We start from the raw sequence: 22,303 nt of genomic DNA, 5'->3' as shown, positions 1-22,303 counted from the left end.
AGAAAATTCCATAGAAACACCTTTTTAGCTGCAAAAAAAAAAAAGGCATTGATAAATTTTAATCTTTACTACCAATTAGCAACAACAAAAAAACAACTATGGTGAACTAGAAATTTAAAAGATTGTCTTAACGTACATATAGTCTTCCAAGACAATAACCAACATTAATTCAATGGTGAAATATTAGAGCAGTAAACAATATCAGGCTATCTGCAACCCCTACTACCAACTGGCACTGTTCTGGAAATTCTAACCCAGTGCTTTTAAGTTAACGTTATTTGATGGACAACTTTTTGTTTTTAAGCTAAAAACTCTTAGGATAGCTAGGAACAAAGTTTGTTTCAGCCAACTTGATAAGACAAAACTAAAGGAGCTTTTCTAATTATTGGAAATAAGTTATTATTTTTGGATGAGAGCATTTTGCCTGTACAACCTAAGAGAATCCACTGAAAAATTATTAGAACAGTGGAATTCAATAAAAAGAATTGGTTATAAAATACAGGAATCAACAACTTTATCAAATATTAGCAATAGTTAATTGGAAAATATAATGGAATAAAAAGTCCTTATCAAAACGCAACTATGTAAAGAAATTGCTCTTTTCCCCACCCCTTCCAAAAAGTGAATAAGCCAAAAAAAAAAAAAAACCACCCAAACTTTCCTATGATACGTGTCAGAATAATGTAGAGATGGTTGATGCTTCCAAGTGGTAAAATTCAACTGTAGTTCTATCCAAATTCATTTGTGAAGTTAGTGCAACTCCAATAAAATTGTCAGTGAAATGAGGTGGCTTGAAGACTGTTTCTACATTTCAACTGTGAGAATAATCATAAGACTAAACATGAAGCTTTACAGAATATGGATAATAATTTGTGTGTGTGCTGGGGCAAGGAGAGCTTAAGGTATTAGCTATTTAAAAATATCTGAAACTCCCTTGTACTGCCGTGCAGAAGAGGTGAACTGAAGGGCTCTTTTCGATATCAAATTCTAGTTTCCTAAATGTGGAAGTATTAGATATAAAAAGTCTAAGTTTGTTCTGTGGAAATAATCAGAGATCAGAGACGTACACAACATGTATGTACACTGTTGTTTATTTTTAAAATAATCTTACTGGGAAGTTTGCAACTATTTGTTCGGTAAGAGAGGATTTGAGGATTTTGAAGTTCAGAATACCACGCCGCAACTGCTACTGTGCTTTAATGATGTGGGAATATGATCACCCATATAAAAATGAAACAAATACATTTTATAAAGTGGACTCTGGGTGACTTTTGAAACCTGCCTCTTCTTGTTGTACTTTGTGCAAATTACTTCGTCCCTCTAAGATTTATTATGTGCAAGAGTTATTAGACCCGTGATTCTGTTTCTAGCATCAGAGAGAGCTTGTAGAAAGTTTATCTTAATGCCTGGCACGTGGCAAGCCTACAAATGTGGCCTGGGGTGCTGATAAGAAGTTTGTAATCTGTGTGTATAAATCAAGAAATGAGGGAAATACAGAGACAGGTTATCGGTAGAGAGATTTTTTGAGTGATTATTATGTCTGCCCTTTATTGTTTCTGTATTTTCTACACTTTCTACAATGAACAAGTAACTTTTATGAGAAATATTTTTCTTTTTTTTTTATTGTTATTTATTTCTAGGAGAGANNCAGAGAGAGAGGGAGACACAGAATCTGATACAGTCTCCAGGCTCTGAGCTGGCTGTCAGCACAGAGCCCGACGCGGGGCTCGAACCCACGAACCGTGAGATCATGACTTGAGCCGAAGTTGGACGCTTAACTGACTGAGCCACCCAGGCGCCCCGAGAAATATTTTTCTTAAAAGAAGAAAGTTGATGGGAAGTATTTCTGTGCTGGGAGAGAGCTGTGTGACTCAATGATTATTAATAGTTGGAAGTCCATTTGTCTTTATATTAAAATGATAGAACAAACAATTAGTAAAAGGGGGAATATACGCTATTGCTATATTTTGACTCCCTATTTTACCCATTAATATTTACTTCCTCTGATTTGGTTATCTCAAGTTTTTCAAGTAGTTTCCACTTTGTTCCCTAGTGAAGGCCATCTTTGTCCTTCTGGGCAAAGGGGTTACTGTGGGGGGGTCCCTAAAAGCAGGAGTTCTCGGAACTGCCCCTCCCTATGGTGCTTTTCTCTTATATTAAAAAGCATTCAAAGGAAGGAGTCCTTTAACATTCATATCAACTCTCCTGCTTCTACTGCCCTTTTCCTCTTGAGTTGAGAGAACATCCTCTCCTGGGAAAAGTTTGTCCTGGCCGGGCGATGGCACTTTAATGTTTACATAAAGCGGTCAAGCCGAACCATGTCAGAACACGCCTCACTGGGATTCAGACATGATTTCCAAATGACCCTATCTTAGTCTTCAGTTACTGCATGAGAGCCTTGCTCTGGGCATCTCTTCCATTCTGGCCTCAACAGGTTTCTCCAGTGTCCAGCTCGCACCCACCTAGCTGTTGTGTGGTTGACCCTTTGGTTCATTGGACCACAGAGAAGTGATTTTGACAACCTCTGGCAGGAAGCGGCGAGCCCTCTACTTCTTGCTGTTAGCTTGGGCCCCACCCCTGATCCTTGCAGCCCCCCAGCCCAGCCGCCTGTCCTCTGGCGAGAGCAGCTCCCCCTACTCCCTCCAGAGGGGTGAGCAAAGTTAGAGGCACGGATTGCTGTGTTGTCTGCATTTACCTCCACCACTTTGGCCAACGTTTACAGCAGATTCTGCTCTTAGCATCTCCAAAATGATACTGTGTTTATCCTATTGCTTTAGTGCCCTCTTGGTATGGAGCTCTGTCAACATAGGGAGATGTGGGAAGACATGCTGTCTTTCCTCTGGGAGTCTTCGTGACACCCTTCCGTTATTGAACGACACCCGGCAAGCTTTGCACCTTGTTTCCCTGCATCCCTTTCTTTGTAGCCCTATGTCGTGTGGCTCCAACTGGTGATCAGCAATACATTTCATTGCGCCTTGTCTCATAGCTGTTTCTGGCTCTGTCTCCCTCCCTGCAAAATGGTTTCCTTCAGGGTAGAGCTGTGTCTGTTTGCATCTGTACCTGCAGCATGAATCCCGGTGTCTGGAAAATGGTTGGTGCTTAACAAATAGGTGTTGAGTGGGACAGCACCTGACAGTGTCTCAGATGCTGTGCTTCACATTCCTCCTGCTTAAAGTATTTTGATTTTCTTTTTCTGTTTTTTTTTAAAGATTTGTTTTAATGTTTATTTCTGGGAGAGAGAGACAGCGTGAGCAGGGGAGGGTCAGAGAGAGAGGGAGTCACAGACTCTGAAACAGGCTCCAGGCTCTGAGCCGGCAGTCAGCACAGAGCCCGATGCGGGGCTCGAACCCACGAACCGCGAGATCATGACCCAAGCGAAAGTCGGACGCTTAGCCGACTAAGCCACCCAGGCGCCCCAGTATTTTGATTTTCTTAACGGCCAAAGCTCAGTCCTTGGAACAAGAACCCCATATTTGTATCTGTCCAACTAGATATTGCACTTCTGTGTGAAAAGCCAGCAAATGAGTCAAGGATGTGCTTCTGAGGCACGAAGATGCATCTGCAGTGGCTGTCACGTCAACAGAACAAAGTAATTAGTTGAAATTATCCTCGCGGCACCAAAGGAAAACTTGCCTCTTCCTGGTAAAAACGCTTTGCTAGATATAAATAGTTCAGGGAGCAGAGATGCCAGAACCTCCCCTCTGCCATCTGGAGGCATGTCCTTGCATGGCGATGCCTCCTCAGCTCTGTCCTGGTTTCCCTCCTGCTCGGAGTTTTCTTTTCTCCCTGTCCTTGCTCCGTCATAGGATGATGCATGGTACTCTCTTCCTGTCCTCTGTGCTTCCTTCCTGGCAGTTCTTGGCTTCTTACTTCATTTTTGCATCTTTATGTATTAAAAACTATATAAATTCATTAGGATTTTTTAAACTTCATTTATTTATTTTGAGAGAGAGAGAGAGAGAGAAAGAGACAGAGAATCCCAAGCAGTGCAGAGCCTGATGCGGGACTTGAACCCACAAACCATGAGATCATGACCTGAGCCAAAGTTGGACTTTTAACCTAATGAGCCGCTGAGGTGCCCCTCATTAGGATTTTTAAATAGAGGAAAACATAAAGAACCAGAAATGGTCTCCCACACAGATAAACTTCTGTGGATTGTATGAGGAAGTAACATATGCACATGGATTAAGAGTCAGAAAGCAAAACTTATATATGATGTTAAAACTTCCTACCCTGCCCATCCACTCCATGATTCTTTTCCTACTGAGAATTAACAGTTAACATTTTGGTGTATGTTTTTTTATAAAATTATTTTAAATATGATTTACATCTGTATATAAAAGTTGAAATGGATATATGTATATCTTTTCTATTTACATGGAACAGTCCCAAGAAAAGTCCTCTCAACCTACCTTTTTTTTCCCTATTTATTTTACTTATTGCCCCATAAGGAAAAAAATTGAGTATTTGACACACAATGTTACATTAGTTTTAGGTGCACAACTTAGTAAATTGACAAGTGTATAATGTTATACATTATACACCACAGGTTTGGCTACTGTCTGTCCCCATCCATCACTATTAAAATATCATTGACTGTATTCTCTATGTTGTACTTTTTATTCCCATGACTTATTCATTCCATAACTGGAAGCCTTCACCCATTTTGCCCAACCCCCAAACCCCTCCACTCTGGCAACCATCAGTTTGTTCTCTGGACCTTTTATAACTTAATGTATCTTTGAGATCCCTCCATAGTTTCCTCTCCTTCTTTCCCATCTACCTTATTCTCTGTAGCTCCTGCATAGTATTCCATTGTGCAGACAGTTTAGCTTGCTGGTCTAGTTCCTTTTTAATGGGCAGAGACTTTCTCTTGAACTTTTACTGTTTCAATAATACAACTATAAATGTCCCTATCTGTATATCTTTGAACAGTTCTGCAAAGGATGTGTATGTTTAACATGTTGATTGTTGTTGCTAAATTGCCCTTCAAAAACTAAATTGGTTTTCACTAATTTAGATGTGCCATCAAAATGCTTGAGTGTACTTGATTCTCTGTCAATCTTTTCTCGTTTTTGCCAGTAGGATAGAAAAATTTTATCTCCCTGTTCTGACTTATGTTTCTTTGATTGTGTGTGAAGATGGTGACCGTTTTGAATTAACAAGCGATCTGTACTTTATATGTGAATTTTCTCTTCCCATCCTTTGGTCCTCTTTCTGTTTGGTTATTGTTGTTTTTTTTTCCTCCTTAGTTTATATGAAGTCTTATCCACCTCCTCAGACCTTTTTTGAGCCTTGATCTAAAATGGTAACTGAGCCTCACATCAGTGTGTTTGATCCTCTGCATAGGATTACAGCTGGATATATTTCTCACTTGTTGATGGGTTTCCTTTTTTCTAGAGTAGAAACTCTTAATCATGGATCTCATCTGTCTTGTTCATTATTGCATCCCCATCACATAGATCCACGCCCGGCTCATGATAAGCATTCAGATGTTGTTGAATGAATGAAAGAATAATTGAATTAGCCTATATGTGTTCTACATTTTTTTTTGTTTTCTAATTTTGTTTATGGAATTTTTCCCAGTGGAAGCTTTGAATTTTTATGCAGCCACATTTGTCAATCATTTTCCTTTATGATTTTGGAAGCTTCCTTGTTCCACATTTATAAATAAATTTACCCATGCCTCCTTTGAAAACTCTTGTGGTTCCATCTTTTAAGTTCAACTGTTAGACTCTATAAAATTTATTTTGGTATTTAAAAAATCTAGTTTTAATTCTCACAATAGCTGGCTAGTTCTTTGCCATCCATTGAATGGTCTCTCCTGCATGCATTAGCATACAACTTTACGGTAAACTACATTTCCATGGATTCCTGGGCTCAATCAGATTGTTTTAGTTGCTGCAGTTTCATGATATGTTTTAATATTTGGTGAAGCTGACTCTTTCTTTTTTTTTTTTTTTTTTTTTTTTTTTTTTTTTTGTTTTTCATGATATGATTGGATATTAGTTTTTTTCCAAATGAATTTCAGGATCATTTTGCCAAGGCTGAAAAAATACTTTAAAGCAAATGTAATAATATTCACATATACTCAGAATATATGCCTTTTATCGTTTTTGTTTTTGTCTCATGTCTCGAGATGATGAGAATTTAATTTGTTCAGAGTTCGTGTTATTAAACTTAGGATGGGCTGGATATCAGAAGTTGCTTGTTGGAGAAATGGGTTAATGCATGTGAGAAGAATTAGCATCCTTTGACAAGAGGAATTTTGATTTAGGCTGGATATGTTCTGTTAGAACTTTTGAGTGTAAACAGGTGCTATATTTCTGGATGTGGCATTTATACTGGAATATGATGAACTACCGACTAGTTATCCTTAATCTTTTTAAAAAATTTGTTTAAATGTTTTATTTATTTCTCAAGAGAGAGACACACAACGTGAGCAGGGGAGGGTCAGAGAGAGAGAGAGATAGAGAATCTGAAGCAGGTTCCAGGCTCTGAGCTAGGTGTTAGCACAAAGCTCGACGTGGGGCTCAGATCATGACCTGAGCCGAAGTTGGACCCTTAACCAACTGAGCCACCCAGGCACACCGAGTTATCCTTAATCTTTTTTTTTTAAATGTTTTTATTTATTTCTAGGAGAGAGAGAGAGAGAGACAGCATGAGCAGGGGAGGGTCAGAGAGAGAGGGAGTCACAGACTGAAACAGGCTCCAGGCTCTGAGCTGGCAGTCAGCACAGAGCCAGACGCAGGGCTCGAACCCACGAACTGCGAGATCATGACCTAAGCGAAAGTCGGACGCTTAACCAACTAAGCCACCCAGGCGCCCCTAGTTATCCTTAATCTTAACTGCCTATTTTGGATACATCTTACAGGGGAGACTAGATACAAAAAAGTCTAAGCTTTAGTCTTTATTTTGCTACTAATGAGCCATTTAGCTCTTGATAAGTTACTTAAATTGAGTTTCTGATCTTTTTCCCTCATCTGTAAAACAAGCATAATCTGCACTCAATTCATTCACTCATCAAATAATACCTTATATTTCTGCCTACCTTTGGGAATTATTGTAGGGATCAAATAACAGAAGTCTAGTAACATTTTTTTGTTTGAAAATGTTAAATTCTGGTTAAACATTATATCTGCAAAAACATTTCATTTGATTATCTCCAGTCCCCCTCTCCCCAAATCCCACTGAAAAGAAGATAAAGGGGGAAACATTTAAAGGTATAAGCCAGTAAAAGCAAAAGAACAGGCCAGAAATTGCAGCAAAGAAAAGAAATCAGCAGGATTTCGGAAGCTGAAAAGTAGGGCAGGAAAAGCCAAAACTCATTTGCAAGACGGGAGGTGCCAGCTGAAGCCGTCCAGCGCCATTCTGGAAATGGAGGCACCTCGTGCGTCCAGAGCTGGGGCTGAAAAGATGAGGAGGAATTGGACGTCTAAAGGGGAACGGGTAGGACCCCTGGAGCCCCACCCCTTCCGCACTGAGTGTTAGAAAACATTGTAAAGATGGGCGCTGAGGAAGGCGATGTGCTTGGGAGGGGAAGTTGGGACCGGGATGGGGGTAGTTAATAGAGACATACATCTTCTTCCATAGCAGGAAGTCAAAAGATAATATGTTTTTGAAAAGTTAAGACATAGAAGAATATGCATGCTATTAAGAAGGGAGGTAATTGACAGATGAAACTACACACAGTAATTGAAAGTGATTCTGAGGTTGATGGGAAGGACAGGAGGTGTTTTTTTTTTTTAAGTTTATTTATTTATTTATTTTTTAAAAATGTTTTTATTTATTTCTAGGAGAGAGAGAGAGAGAGAGAGACGGCATGAGCAGGGGAGGGTCAGAGAGAGAGGGAGACACAGAATCTGGAACAGGCTCCAGGCTCTGAGCTGGCTGTCAGCACAGAGCCCGACGCGGGGCTCGAACCCACGAACCGTGAGATCATGACCTGAGCGAAAGTCGGACGCTTAACCGACTAAGCCACCCAGGCGCCCCTTAAGTTTATTTATTTATTTTAAGAGAGACAGAGACAGGGTGTGGGGGGCAGCGCAGAGAGACCAAGGGAGAGAGAGAATCCCAAGCAGGCTGCTGGGCTGCCAGCTCAGTGGCCAGTGAAGGTAGGGCTTGAACTCCAGGACCTGAGCCAAAATTAAGAGTGCGTCACTTATCTGAGCCACACAGGTGCCCCTTTCTTTTATTTTTGCATAAGCCTTGGTAGTACTAATAACTAGCACGTTACTTGGTAGACATTTAAAACTAGTACATGTATTATAGTGACAAAAAATGAATAAATGATTTCATGTCACTGTAGAAAAGTGAGTCTCTGGCATGAGACTTGCATAAATGCCTGTAGAAGAGTTGAGTGAAAATTATTCAGTTATTTAGAAAACTCGTTTTCCTTTCTTGATGGTGCTAGATAGGAATTAGAATTAAATAATGTGCTTTATGGATTGACAAGTAATATATTTGGAATATCACAGTATATAAAAGCAGTCTGTTTATTTTGAGGAATGTAGAATGTCCGAAGGCCTTTGAATAAAGTTAAAAAACCACAAAATGTCAGTCTGAACTCTGGAGTTAGTTTATACTTTTTTAAAAAATATTTTATTTATTTCTGAGAGAGACAGAGAGAGAGACAGCGTGAGTAGGGGACGGTCAGAAAGAGACACAGAATCTGAAACAGGCTCCAGGCTCTGAGCTGTCAGCACAGAGCCCGACCCGGGGCTTGAACCCACAAACCGTGAGATCATGAACTGAGGCGAAGTCGGACGCTTAACTGATGAAGCCACCCAGGCACTCCTAGTTTATACTTTTAATTAAAGAAGTTTTAGGGTTAAAAATACATATGTTGGTATCTTTTTATCAAGACATGTCAGTCTTTTTTTTTAATGTTTTATTTAATTTATTTATTTATGAGAGAGAGAGAGAGAGAGAGAAAGAGAGAGAGAGAGAGAGACAGCGTGAGCAGGGGAGGGTCAGAGAGAAAGGGAGACACAGAAACTGAAGACAGGCTTCAGGCTCTGAGCTAGCTGTCAGCACAGAGCCCGATGCGGGGCTTGAACCCACGAACTGTGAGATCATGACCTGAGCCGAAGTTGGACGCTCAACTGACTAAGCCACCCAGGCACCCCAGTCAGTATTTTCTCCACCAGAAAATTCTCTGACTCAGGCATTAATTTATGACAGTCTTGATAACTCTCTTCCCTTTACCTTTTTCTGTTTTTGAAAAGAGGTTAAAAATCAGTCTGCCTCAAGGCAGGCAGTTGAGCATTAGAGAAATCCTGGCACCTAGTTCTTTGGATTAATATCATAAACAGAGTAACTAAGTTTGGAAGTTGCCTCTTCTAAGAAAATAATTGGAATGTCAGAAGCAGAGATCTAGCTGGGGTGACATGATCTCCTACTTGAAGCAAAGTATCCCTTTCAGGGGGTCTCAAGCTCTGCTGCTATTAGAAGTAACTAGTCAATAATAGGTAAATTGATTATTCTCCAGGATGAAGAATGTTTTACTAATGGAATTGTACTACAGAATTGAGCCCAACATTTATTTGTAAGTTACTATAAATTTGTTGGGAAAGAAATGCTAGAGAAATACCCAGAAATAGTACTGTGTGGCATTTCTTCAAGAATTAATTTGATTTTTCTTTGTAAGACACAGGTGAGTCTGACTTACATTACACTTTCTTCTATGTACATTGTAGCTATTAGTCTCATATCTTGAGCATGCACACTGGCTTTTTAATCTTACAATTTTCTCCTCCCAGAGCTATTGTTTGACTAAGGCACAATCATTTTTGCTACCTAATTATATAAGAAAATAATTTCACATGGAAATGGTACTTAAGTAAAAGTTTCAAAAATGAAATATTATACCAGCTAAGGTTAAGTATGTAATTGATTTGAGTATCTTCTGTACAACCATGTTAACTGAAAGCCGTATTTTAAAACTTTTATTGTTCTTAGAGTGAATTACTGGAATTTAACCGACAGCAACAGGAGGAAGAAAGAACCAAAACCCACCAGGCTGAACACAGGAGGTAAATGGCTAATAAAATTAGCATCCTTGGTTAAAACAATTACTTGCAAAGTTTTTGCAATTCTTTTAAGACAGCATTCAATAGTTTTATTGAATAAAAATGTTATTAATATAAAGATTAAAAAGGTAATACAGATTCAAAAACCACATTCAATGGTTTTATTTTATTTTCCAGTATTTTTGATTAATTCAATATTAATTCAAATATTTATGGAGTACTTTGACACATATGTATACATTTTTCAGTTTTCATTTAATTGGGACCATATATTTTTTTCTTTCATAGTTTGCTGTCAAGTTGGTTTCCATATAACACCCAGTGCTCATCATTTTAATCTTTATATGGGGGTATGGGATGTATGTGAGGATGCTAACTGCTACACACACACACACACGCACACACACACGCACACACACACGCACACACACACATGCACACACGCACACACACACACTATCCAGCTTTTCTGGGTAGGGGGTATAAATTCACACTGGAAAACAGAATCATGCTCCCAAGCTATTTGTTTATTTAGGTTATACTTAATTTGCCTCCCATGGGACAAAGCATTTTAATACTTTGAGATGATCCTTTACTGTTCATAGACAACTTTAGAATAATTGAACTCATCCAGATGGGGATACTCATACAAAAGCTCAGACAAGAACCATTTTATACTGACTAACATATTGGGGAAAACTTCTTAAAACAGAACCACTGAGCAATTTTTAAGTACTCTCTATCTTATTCCTAATATCCGACCTTAAGAGCACTCAGGAATATATCATACTGGTATTGGACCAGTGCTAGTACTGCCATATTTATCATTATTCTAAGATTTTCCTGGGGGCACTTGGGTTATCCTAGTTTATTGCAGCGTGGTTGAGGATCTCAGACATATTTAATATAAAGGCTCTCATGATCTAAAGGAGCAAATTCTTTTTCTAAAACCAAGTGCTTTCACTTACAGGTTTAACCTTCTCACTATTGCTAATGTGTGTTTTTACATTGTGGTGCTTTCATTTTGTAAATGAGACTTTACAAAGTGTTAATGGAAGTCCCCAATTCTGCCACGGCTGTGAACTCTGGATGGGGACTCCTAGTCTTTTGACTGGATTATTCTGCTTCCATAATCCAGTTAAAATAGTTTTAAAATGTCAAATGTGAATTTATGTGGGTTTTTTTTTTTTCCAATTAAAAGAAAACATCAAAACTCTGATCCACTGGTTAGGCTATTTTGTTGGGTAAGGGATAATGGTTACTGCTATCTTTGTTTTGTTTTTTTATTTTAATAAAGTAGGTTATAAACCTTAGTCTCTTATTGGTTTTTCTCATTTTCTCTTTAAAATTCTTTCTATTAAAAAAACTTGATAGTGTATTTCTTTAACATCGGTTGTTAGTGGTAGCCAGTTATTTCTCTTTATTTCTTCCCCCCCCCACCTCTCCCTATTTCTCTTTATTTCTGAGGACTGTATTATAAAGCTTTTCTGGATTGTAAAGCTTTAAACATCTTAAGAATAGTGTGGTATGTCACAGTAATAGGTCCTGTTGCTAAGAAAATTCATCTTCAATGGGCCTCCAATAAAAATACAAGTTATTTGATTGGAGGTGGAAAGGATTATTTTCTTGGAACCTTGACCCTCATTCTTTAAGCGTATTTCCATACTGCAGTATACTAAATATTGGGGGGGGGCTATTTTCTACACTTTATTTTCTCTTTTTATGGATTCTAGTTAAATATAGATGCAAATTTAATAGGAAATCTCTCTGGGTAATAAACTCAGTAACCAGTTTTGAGATAACTGATCAAGTTTTTAAACACATATTTTATGTTCTTAATCAGTATTTGAAGAGAGTGTATGTTTGTATTGTCCTTTAGAGTTTACAGCGAGCTTTCCCATGTTATATGAAAATACTCATTTGGTAGTCTTTTAACAAATAAAATGGTGTAACCATTACTGCTGAGGGCAGCAACACCATCCCTCCCTCCCTCCCTCTCTCTCTCCCTCTGTGTGTGGGGAGGGGCGGGGGTGGGATTTAAGTTAGGTTTTCTCCAGGGACATAGTTTTGTTGGAGCCAAAAAGACAATGTGCTTTCTACTGTTTAGAAGTACACATATCAGGAAACTCAACTCTAAGTTTTGTAAGAGAAAGTTTACAGTATTCCTCACAAGCTTTTCAGTGTATTCTATACTGACTGAACTTGGCTGCACCTGAACCTGACCCATGGTAACTTTTCGAGTAAGAGAAGAAAGTTGAAACTTCAGAAAAGAAAGAGCATGGAGGTCAAGGACTAGAAAAGATCTGGGCTATGAGCTGCAAACTGGAGTGGATTGAATTGATTTATTGAAACTTAACCATCCTTAAATAGTTTTTATCCATATTAACCCTTAGAAGAAAATCCAGAGCACTGCAATAAAGCATATGTACTTTCTAACGCTAGTAATCAAAATTGTATAAACAGGTACTTTTCCTTCTGTTTGAATTCTCAGTAGGAATTGAGAAAAACAATCCCTTTAGTAAGTGATGTCCTCTTAGTAACTGGTGCTCAGAAGAATCATACCACTTGCATCCATGACAAGCCATCCGTCCTCACAGCGTGTGGGCAAACTGAGATCAGTGGACGATGGGCTATTTGCAGCCCGTACTCACCACCATTGGGGGTTTCACGATGCAGGTGCAGTCACAGAAGCAGACAGATGTTGGGACTGTGAACCTGCACGCTTCCTTTACTCACCTTTTACGTATCAAGGCACACTCTGCGAAGGCTTTCTTCCAGGCACTAAGAACAGGCATAAGACAGCAGAGAACATCCCTGATTGCATGGAAACTGCAATCTGGAGGAACAAAATAGAAGTCAACAAGTTAACAGCAATGGCATTTTAGACAGTGATACATACTGTGAGAAGCACATCTCAGGGGGATGTTAAGGGAGAAATTGGAGGTCATAGTTCCTCCATGAAGAGGTAACATGACAAGAGACAGTCACGTAGAGATTGGGGTCCAAAGCATACACTTAGATGTCCCCTCTTACCAGGTATGGGAGAAAATGCAAAAGCCCAAAAGTGGGACTGACTTTGGAGTGTCTGAGTCTTCAGTGATTGGACTATCAATGGTGAGGAAGAGAATAAAATGAAATGAGGTTGGCAGGAGCCAGGAAGTACAAGAATTTTGTAAGCCGATAATTTTATTCTAAGACTAATGGGAAATCATAAGAGGGTTTTAAGCAAAAGGAAGGCATGATCTCTTTTATAATTTAGTAAGGTGCTTGTGTGGAGAGCAGACGATAGAGGGTGTGAGTGGAAGCAGAAGCAAGGCCTGAGAGGTTAATGGTTTGGACCAGAGTGATGGCCATGGAAAGAAATGGGTGAATTCAGAATGTGTTTAGTAGGTAGAGTCAACAAAACTTCTAGTGGTTTGGGGGCGCCTGGGTGGCTTAGTTGGTTAAGCGCCCGACTTTCGCTTAGGTCATGATCTCGCGGTTGGTGGGTTCGAGCCCCGCGTCGGGCTCTGTGCTGACTCCAGCTCAGAGCCTGGAGCCTATTTCAGAGTCTGTGTCTCCCTCTCTCTCTCTGACCCTCCCCTGCTCACGCTGTCTCTCTCTCTCTCCTAGAAGTAAATAAAAATATTAAAAAAAAAAAACTTCTAGTGGTTTGGATGGGGGGTGGTTGGGGGATGTTGAGGGAAAGCCTGTCTTTGCTAGCTGACAAAAATACTGGATTAAAACAGTCCCGGGCACGTGGGCAATCCAGAATACCATTGGTTGTATAGTTAGGGAGGATGAGGATCAGTTTTCTCTCTTTTCTTTTTCATCATGATCAGTGTACTCTTTAATCTCTATCACCTATTTTATCCATACCCCACCCACCTCCCCTCTGGTAACCATCAGTTTATTCACTATAGTTAAGAGTCTGTTCCTTGGTTTTTTTCTCTCTGTCTCTTTTTCCCTTTGCTTGTTTTGTTTCTTAAATTCCACATATGAGTGAAATCACATGGTATTTGTCTTTCTCTGACTTATTTCTCTTAGCACCATACTCTCCACCTCCATTAGTGTTGTTGCAAATGGCAAGATTTCATTCTTTTTGAGGGCTGAGTAATTTTGATGGCTGAATAATATTCCACTACACACACACACACACACACACACACACACACACTACCTCTTTGTCCATTCATCTATCAATGGACACTTAGGCTCTTCCCATAATTTGGCTATTTTAGATAATACTTCAGTAAACATAGGGGTGCATATTTCCCTTTGAATTAGTTTTTGTATTCTTTGGGTGAATGTCCAGTAGAGCAATTACTGGATCATAGGGGGTAGTTCCACTTTTAAGGGTCAGATTTCTCTTAATATTCAAGTCTCTAGCTCAGTAAGATAGTTTTCCATCTGCATGCTGAGAGGTCGAGAAAAGGGGACATAAATATTACACTTTGCAGTGAACCAGGCTGACTGGAATATGGCACTTAGGTACACTTTATGGTGAGAGAGGAAAAAAGAAAAACTTTCTAGTAGCTAAGATGTGACTAACTACCTGATAGGTTTTGAAGTTGTTGAGAAAATAGCAACCCAATAAGCCAGAGATCAATCTGGGTCAACGTGCAGTTGGCGTTTTAGCTAGCACTGAAAAACTACAGATGGGCACAAAACAAACCCAACCTCTGACTTTGCCACCCAGCAGTCATTATCCTTAAGGTCCCCAAATTTCCCAGTCATTGACTTATAGCCACCTACCACGACCACTTTTTGTTAACCTTCAAGACTGAAAAGGAAGCTGTGAATGGGTCCTGACTACCTTCCTTCCATAAACATATATTGAGCTGCTGGTATGCATCAGGCTCTGTGTTTCTGCTAAGAAGCTTATGGGCTAATGATGCTATTTCCTTAATAATTCATTGGCATCATAGGGTACCTATTACAATGTTGTTTCTTCAGCTTCCATGTCCCTGACTCAACCATACATGGGCAACTGAGAGCATGGTGTTGCCTTTCATTTATTTTTTTTTTAAGTTTGTTTATTTATTTTGAGACAGAGTGTGAGTGGGGGAGGGAGAGAGAATCCCAAGCAGGCTTCGTGCTGCCAGCACAGAGCCTGATGTGGGGGTTCGAATTCATGAATCTTGAGATCGTGACCTGAGCTGAAACCAAGAGTTGGGTGCTTAACTGACTGAGCCACCCCGGTAGCCCTAAATTTACTTTGTTTAAATTTAAAAGTTGTAATATGTAACACACAGGAAAGTCCATAGAACAAATATTTAGCAAGGTTAATTACAGGGTGAACATCCAAGTAGCCAGCTTCAGAAATAGAGCGTCCCCGTCACCATACAGTTAGCCCTTATTCTGACCGTTATGGTAATCATTTCCTTGCCTTTCCTTAAGGTGTCACCTTCTATGTGTTAAACTTAATTTCTGAAACTGGTTGCTGCAGGTATCACCAAACATCAGGGAAAGCTATGCCCATTCTTTCTTCTGAAAGTTTGAGTTTCCCTCTTCTGATCTTTCCCATTTTTTATACTCTCTTCCCATTCACCTTCTACTTTCCACTTACAGGATTTACTTTAACAAGACTGGCAGTGGGGTGCAGGGCATATGGGAGGGACATCTATTGTTGCAACAACGGTGCCACAGAGCTACTGTGGGTCCCCTTCATGTTGTAGGTCTTGCTGAGGCTTCCATCTTTTTCAGCCTCTGGAGTTCACACCTAGCATGGCCCGTAAGGGAACCATTTGCTCAGGAAAAAAGCTCTTGTTGAACGGATAGAAGATGAGGGAATGAAGCTCTCAAGTTCAGAGCTGTACCCCCTCTGCCCAGAGGCACAACTGGCACCAGCTCCAGCCAAAGGCTTTAACAGCAAGTCATATTGTCATATGGTTAACGTGAGAAGAAGTTTCTATAGATTTCTTCTAAGCTGCAGCGGGTAGGGGGAAGCAATCCCCACAGTCAGTTCATACAGCACATTAGGTTCCCTAAAATCTCTCAGCCCTGTAGCAAGCTTTCTGCTTACACACATTTTTCATTGTTTTAAAGGGTAAATAATGCTTTTCTGGACCGACTCCAAGGCAAAAGTCAACCAGGTGGCCTCGAGCACTTGGGAGGCCATTGGAATATGAATAGTGGTAACAGCTGGGTGAGTTTTTTCTTTTCTCTTAAAATCTTTCAAAGTTGGAAAGTAAAAACAATGAGAATTTTAAAAATATGTTGGGCCTTCTCCCAAGATATTATTTCTTTGGTGTGCTGTTTGGCTGTGTGATGGGCAGTCAGCCAGGGTGATTACTGTAAATTCCACAATAGTTTCTAGAGAGAAGGAGTGAGTCCTGGTTTCAGCTCTGGCCAATCACAATAAAAAATGACACCTGCCCTTTGCTCTCAGGGTAATCGCCTGGACTGTAAGGATTTTTTATCACCCCTTGCCCAGGCCTACAACAAAAACAAATGAAAAAAATTTTTTTCAAGAAGACTGTAAGTGCAATATGGTTATAAAAATAGTCAGCATTCTCTAGTAATATATTCTTTCAGTGAAAACTACCACATCAAAGAAACCAGTATTTAACTTTTCACTACAAAATGATTTTTAAAAAACCCTGCAGCAAAAGGCATTCTTTGAAAATGAAATGTCCTTCTGGATTTCTGTTTAGAAAACGGTGCAACTGTGCTGTAATACGTGTTTAATGTGTTTGCGTGTACAATAGATCATTGAACCCGCACCGCATCTTCTGGATGTATATGATTGCAGGGTTTGCAACGCAAACCTAGAATCAAAACTAACTACAGTGAGTTTTATACTTTAATTGAAGCCAAGTACATATGTACCTACTAGAAAAATGGAACAGACAGAGATCTTTAAACTGGTAAAATACAACAAAATGAGTGCTTGCTGGCCTGGAAACTCTGGAGATCACCCTTTAATAAATATTTGATGAGCAAAAGATAATTATTGAGAAGAGAATCTGTTGGAAATCTTATGCATGTTTTCTTTAAAGGTATTTAGTGGTTAAAATTGATGGATAGATTTCACAGTTATCTTCAATATATATACTGAGGATAACTGAGTGTAGGCAAATTTTCAAGGAATGATACCAGACATGTCTTTCCATAATGCATGCTCTCGTGTATCACTGTGGCATCGAGAATAGTGATGAGATGGAAGAGTGAGGAAAGAATCAAAACATTGTATCTGTGCATCATGAGTTACAATTTACAAATTATATGTGAGTAGGGGGTCACGTGGAAAATGGGGCATTGTGAGTTTGAGACATTATCCAATTTCATGGAATCTGTATGTTGTGAAATCTCTGCATATTTTCTCCTCTACCTATCAACTCTTGAAATTTAGAAACTACTTAGGAAAATACCTGGGATTGAGGGGAAGATAATGGGAGAGAGTGAAAGAATACCACATGGAGTGCTGTTAAGGGAATGAGAATTTAGGAATCTGGTTCACCACTGACTACTGGTGGGCCTTATGGAAGTGAGCTATAAATCTCTGCTTAGATCCTTCATGGATTAAAAGAAAGGAGCATGATGTTCTCATTATAGGAGTGAAGGTTATTAAAGTTTCCTTAGTAGGACAGTCATAGCCAAGTCCAAAGTGATTATCAGCTCTTTCCTTATTTGAAGGAAGCAGTGAGAAAGATGAGTTTCTTCAGGCTCTCAACTTCACCTCCCTACAGACATCCTTACCTATATGCCCATTTTTCCTTGGAGATCAGATTTTTTCTCCTCCACCTACTGAGGGACTTTGTTCTAATGACACTCCCCTCTCTTCTGAACCATCACGTATTCATCTCAACTAGAAAAATTCTCATCAGCACAAAAGAGAAATATAAATTATATTGATACTCCCTCCCTCTTGCTACTCTTCTATTTCTTTGTTCCCCTTTCAAGCAGAACTTCAAGAGGCATCTGTCCTTCAGCTGTTTCTAATTTCTTTCTTCCCATTTCTCTTACACTTATTTAAATCGGGATTTAGACTTTATCAGTCCAACCATAATGCTCTTGGCATGGTCACTAACAATGTCCACATTACAAAGTCCCGTGGTAGTTTTTCAGTTTTCATCTTTTGATATTTTGGCTCCATTTGTCATGGTGAGTTACTCCCTCCTCTCTGAAGCTGTTTACTTGGATTCTGGAGTACTCTTCTCTCCCGAGTTTCCAGCAACCTCAGTGGCTACTCCATTTCATTCTCCTTTGCTGAATCCCCTGCATCTTGTCCTCTCAACATTGGAGCACCTCAGAGATCCACCCTGTACCACCTTCTGAACTTTATGTTCACTTAATACCTTGGTGGCCTTATTCATTATCATTCATTAAATTAAATACAATTTATGTGCTTATTACTCCCATGTTTCTTTTTTTTAACATTTTTAATGTTTATTTTATTTTTGAGAGAGAGAGAGAGAGAGGAATAGAGCATGAGTGGGAGAGGAGCAGAGAGAATGGGAGACACGGAATCTGAAGCATGCTTCAGGCTTTGAGCTGTTAGCACAGAGACTGACCCACAGCTTGAACTCATGAGCTGTGAGATCATGACCTGAGCTGAAGTCAGACACTTAGCTGACTGAGCCACCCAGGTGCCCCTTATTACTCCCACATTTCTAGTTCCAGCCTCCATCTCTTCCTTGAATCCAGACTTGCATTATCCATTTGTCCACGCAATATCTCTACCTGCATGTCTAGTGGACATTTCAACCTTCACGTGTCTAAAACTTAGTAGGACATCATGGATCCCCAGTAGGCCTTTGATCCCCTCTACCCAAAGTTTCCGTCTTCACTTGTTCCTGCTTATATAATGGTACAACCCGTCTCACATCCCTCACAACTGATCCATCAACAACCCTTTTTGGCTTTTCCTTCAAAATAGATACAATCCACAGCTTCTCACCACTTCCACCACTATTGTCCTGCCTCTAACCTCCATTATGCTTATCTAGATTCTCGAAATAGTCTTCTAGATGGTTTCCTTGCTTCCACACTTACCCACTTGGAACCTATTCTCAATAATGAGAGTGATCCCTTTGGAACAGAAGCCAGATCCTGTCACTTCCCTGCTTAAAGTCCCCCAGTGGCTCCCATGACTCTCCAAATCAAATGGAGGAAAAGCCAAAGCCCATGTTAGTCACCTACGAGGTGTTTCCTGATCTAGACCCCACTTTAGCCCGCTGGCGCTCTCCTGCCACTGCCCTTATTCCTTACTCCTCCCAGCCATGGGAGTTTTCTTGCTTTTCTTTGAACACGTAAAGGACCTGGATGCTTTCACCTCAAGGCCTTCGCATGGTTGCTCCCTCTCTACCCTTCTCCGTATGATTTGTTCTCCAAGCATTTCTTGAATTCTACCCTATTGAGGTTTCCTTGGCCATTTATTTAATGCTGCCACCTGTGCCCTCATCCCTGGCTCTAGCCATCCATTTTTCCAACCTCCACTTCTTTTTCTCTGGCACTCTGCAACTTCTTACATATCTAATATTATTTGCTTATATGTATTGTTGACTGTTTACTCTTAGTCTCTCCCTGTGGTAATGGATCTTCCATATTGTGTCAATCAGGACCCTTTGATTGTTTTGCTCACTGATCTGTCCCCAGCAGAAGACAGTAATTGGAAGGAACTTAGCACAGGCACAAGGAAACAGGTGGCTATGATTGAAGGTTGGCCAAACAACAAAGATTTAGAACCATATGATTTGATATACTAAAATGCTTAGATACTAAATTGAAAATAGCTATGTATAAAACATTCAATGGACTAAATTTTGGATTTGAAACAATGAGGGAAAACAAGAGACAAAGACAACCAAGAAGATTTGAAAAAAGAACAAAATAGAACTTCTAGGAATAAAGAAATATAATTTTTGGAATTAAAACACTCAGTGAATTCATCACAATAAAAGGAATACAAATAAAGAACTAAATCAAAATACCATGTCTCATGTATTATTTTGGCAAAAGAACAAAAGTTTGGCAATATATTCTGTTGGCAAGGCTGTGGGGATAAAGGTTCATTCACACATGATTGATGGGAATTCAAGATGGTGTAAATGCTATCTAAATTAATTTATCACTGTCTTTTAATAAAATAAAAACCAGGCCTAGACATATTGCAGAAAAGTTGTACTAAATGTTGAAGTAACAGACAATTTCAAATGTCTAGAAAGTTTTCCAGAAAATGAAAAAAGAAAATATTCTCTCAAAGGATTAAGCAAGTGAATATAACTTGAATCAAGATTACACAAACACTATACAGAAAAAATATATATGTATATACGCTCACTCATAAACAGATTGAAAAATCACAAATTTTGAGATTTATCAGAAATGAAAAAATGAAAACTGAGTTGGCTTATCTCATAAATTATAGGAAAAACACCGTATGATTATCTCAATAGACGCAGAAAAAAGCACTTGATTAATTTCAATACTCATTTGTGGTAAAAATTGCTAACAAAGGAGGAAGAGAAAGGACATTTCTTTAGCTAATAAACTGATCAAAATTCTATAATAAAAATATATCAAAAGCATTTCCTTTAAATCACATATAAAGGGTGAAAGGAAAACAAACTTTTATAATTAATAGAGAATACAATTATCTACCCAGACAATCTGAAGGAATTGATACTTAAGTTATTAGAGTAAATTAGGAGCCAAAAATGTTGGTAGATGCAGGATCAGTATATAAAAATTCACTTCATTTTTATACATTGTGAATAAACAAAAAAATTAATAAAAAGATAAAACCAAAAATGCACATAACCTTTAAAAATATATAATATTTTCATAGAAAGACCCTAATGAATGCATGAATGAAGAAATTATACCTTTTTAATGGGTAAGAATTGGAATGAGCTCTCAAATTATCTATAGATTTCATTAAATTCTAATCAAAGCAAAGAACCAAGCATAACCAATTCACTCCTAAAGATAAAGAAATACGTATGGGGACTTAGTTAAATATTTAATACAGTCTGGAATTGGTAGAGGTGGACCCAGCCATTTCTGGAATTCTGATGTATGACAGAAGGCAGAGCACATCATTGGGGGAAAACGAACTCTTTAACAAATGCTGGTGGGACAAATTGAGAACCTCATGGAATCATAACCAATCAATTTCAAGTGGATTAGGACTTATAAGTAGAAACGAAGACTTTTTAAACTTAAGGATAGACAAAAAATTGAGGATTTTGTAAGACCCAAGGTATAAATCAAAAAGAAAGGATAAATATGTATTAAAATGAAACATTTGTTCATCAAAGGAAACCATACGAAAGAAAGAAGAGAAACCACATATGAAGATTTTATCCTGGACATGTTTTGTAAATAGCAAGTGGACAAAATGTTAGTATACAGATGTATTTAGACTGTGTCATTTATTTAGAAGTTGATAGAGGACACCTGAGCTACCCTAGGGATGTGCGAGAGGAACTCACAGATAGGGTTTGGAGGAAATACTGGAATCAGTACAAAGCTGAAAAAGAAGAAAAAGAAGGAGGCAGAAAATATGACAAAACAATAATGAAAGCCAAAGAGAGAAAAACTTGTTTCTTGAAACATCATATAAATACTTAAGTAGCAGGCCTTTAATAAGTATATTTTGGATAGACAAATTAGATTGATCTTTATCTTTAAATCTTTTAACATTTAAAACACATTTGTCTCATATTTTATATATGTTTTTTTTCTTTGATCATTTAAATTGCTTTTACCTTTAAAAACAATTGGTTCTCTAGACCCCTCTACTTCTCATGATGTACGTAGGGTAGGATGTTGAAAGAATCACTTCAAATTCTCTTTTGTCTGTAGGTGAGACCCTTTAAAATGCTATGGAAACTCTTAAATCCTGTGTCTTCAAGGGCAGCTGAGCATTTGCCATGACCTATGAGGCGACCTGAGATTTTAGTTTCCCAGAATGTTAGAACAGCAATCGTCTGAATCCCAAGTGTAACTTTGCCCCAGCATTCTGGAGGCCTGATGGAGAATTCTTGACCTTTTGCACATGGTAGGGGGCAGAGGGAACTCAATTAGTCCATCTCCTTCCTCAGGTCCCCTTAGAAGTCAGCTTTCTGCTGTATAATATGGTGCCCTTCTACTCCATACATTTCCATGTAAATTGTTGTGCTTCACACTGTGTTCGTCCTGTCCTTGCTGTAACTATGGAGGTGGGTGACAATATTTGCGAACACTATTATTTGTGACCTATGTTAGCCTATCTCTAAGAGCACAGCTCATGAGCTGTCACTCAACAAGCCATTACATTGTTTTGTTTGTTTGTTTGTTTTTACAAA

At 38.9% G+C, this 22,303-nt stretch overlaps 1 protein-coding gene across 3 annotated transcripts in view; it reads left to right on the top strand.

The window, feature by feature from the left end:
* Nucleotides 1-22,303, top strand: part of EPSTI1 (epithelial stromal interaction 1) — a 98,268-nt gene that overhangs the window by 75,092 nt on the left and 873 nt on the right. For all 3 annotated transcript variants that reach the window (XM_077778765.1, XM_077778764.1, XM_077778763.1), the window contains 2 exons: nt 9,961-10,034; nt 16,059-16,158. In XM_077778765.1, coding sequence (XP_077634891.1) covers nt 9,961-10,034; nt 16,059-16,158 — 174 coding nt within the window. The remainder of the gene's footprint in view (nt 1-9,960; nt 10,035-16,058; nt 16,159-22,303) is intronic.

Source organism: Crocuta crocuta, unplaced genomic scaffold (assembly GCF_008692635.1).
Source record: "Crocuta crocuta isolate KB4526 unplaced genomic scaffold, BGI_CrCroc_1.0 scaffold586, whole genome shotgun sequence".
Classification (NCBI taxonomy): domain Eukaryota; kingdom Metazoa; phylum Chordata; class Mammalia; order Carnivora; family Hyaenidae; genus Crocuta; species Crocuta crocuta.
The sequence above is the reverse complement of the archived record's forward strand: the minus strand, read 5'-3'. Positions and strand labels throughout refer to the sequence as shown.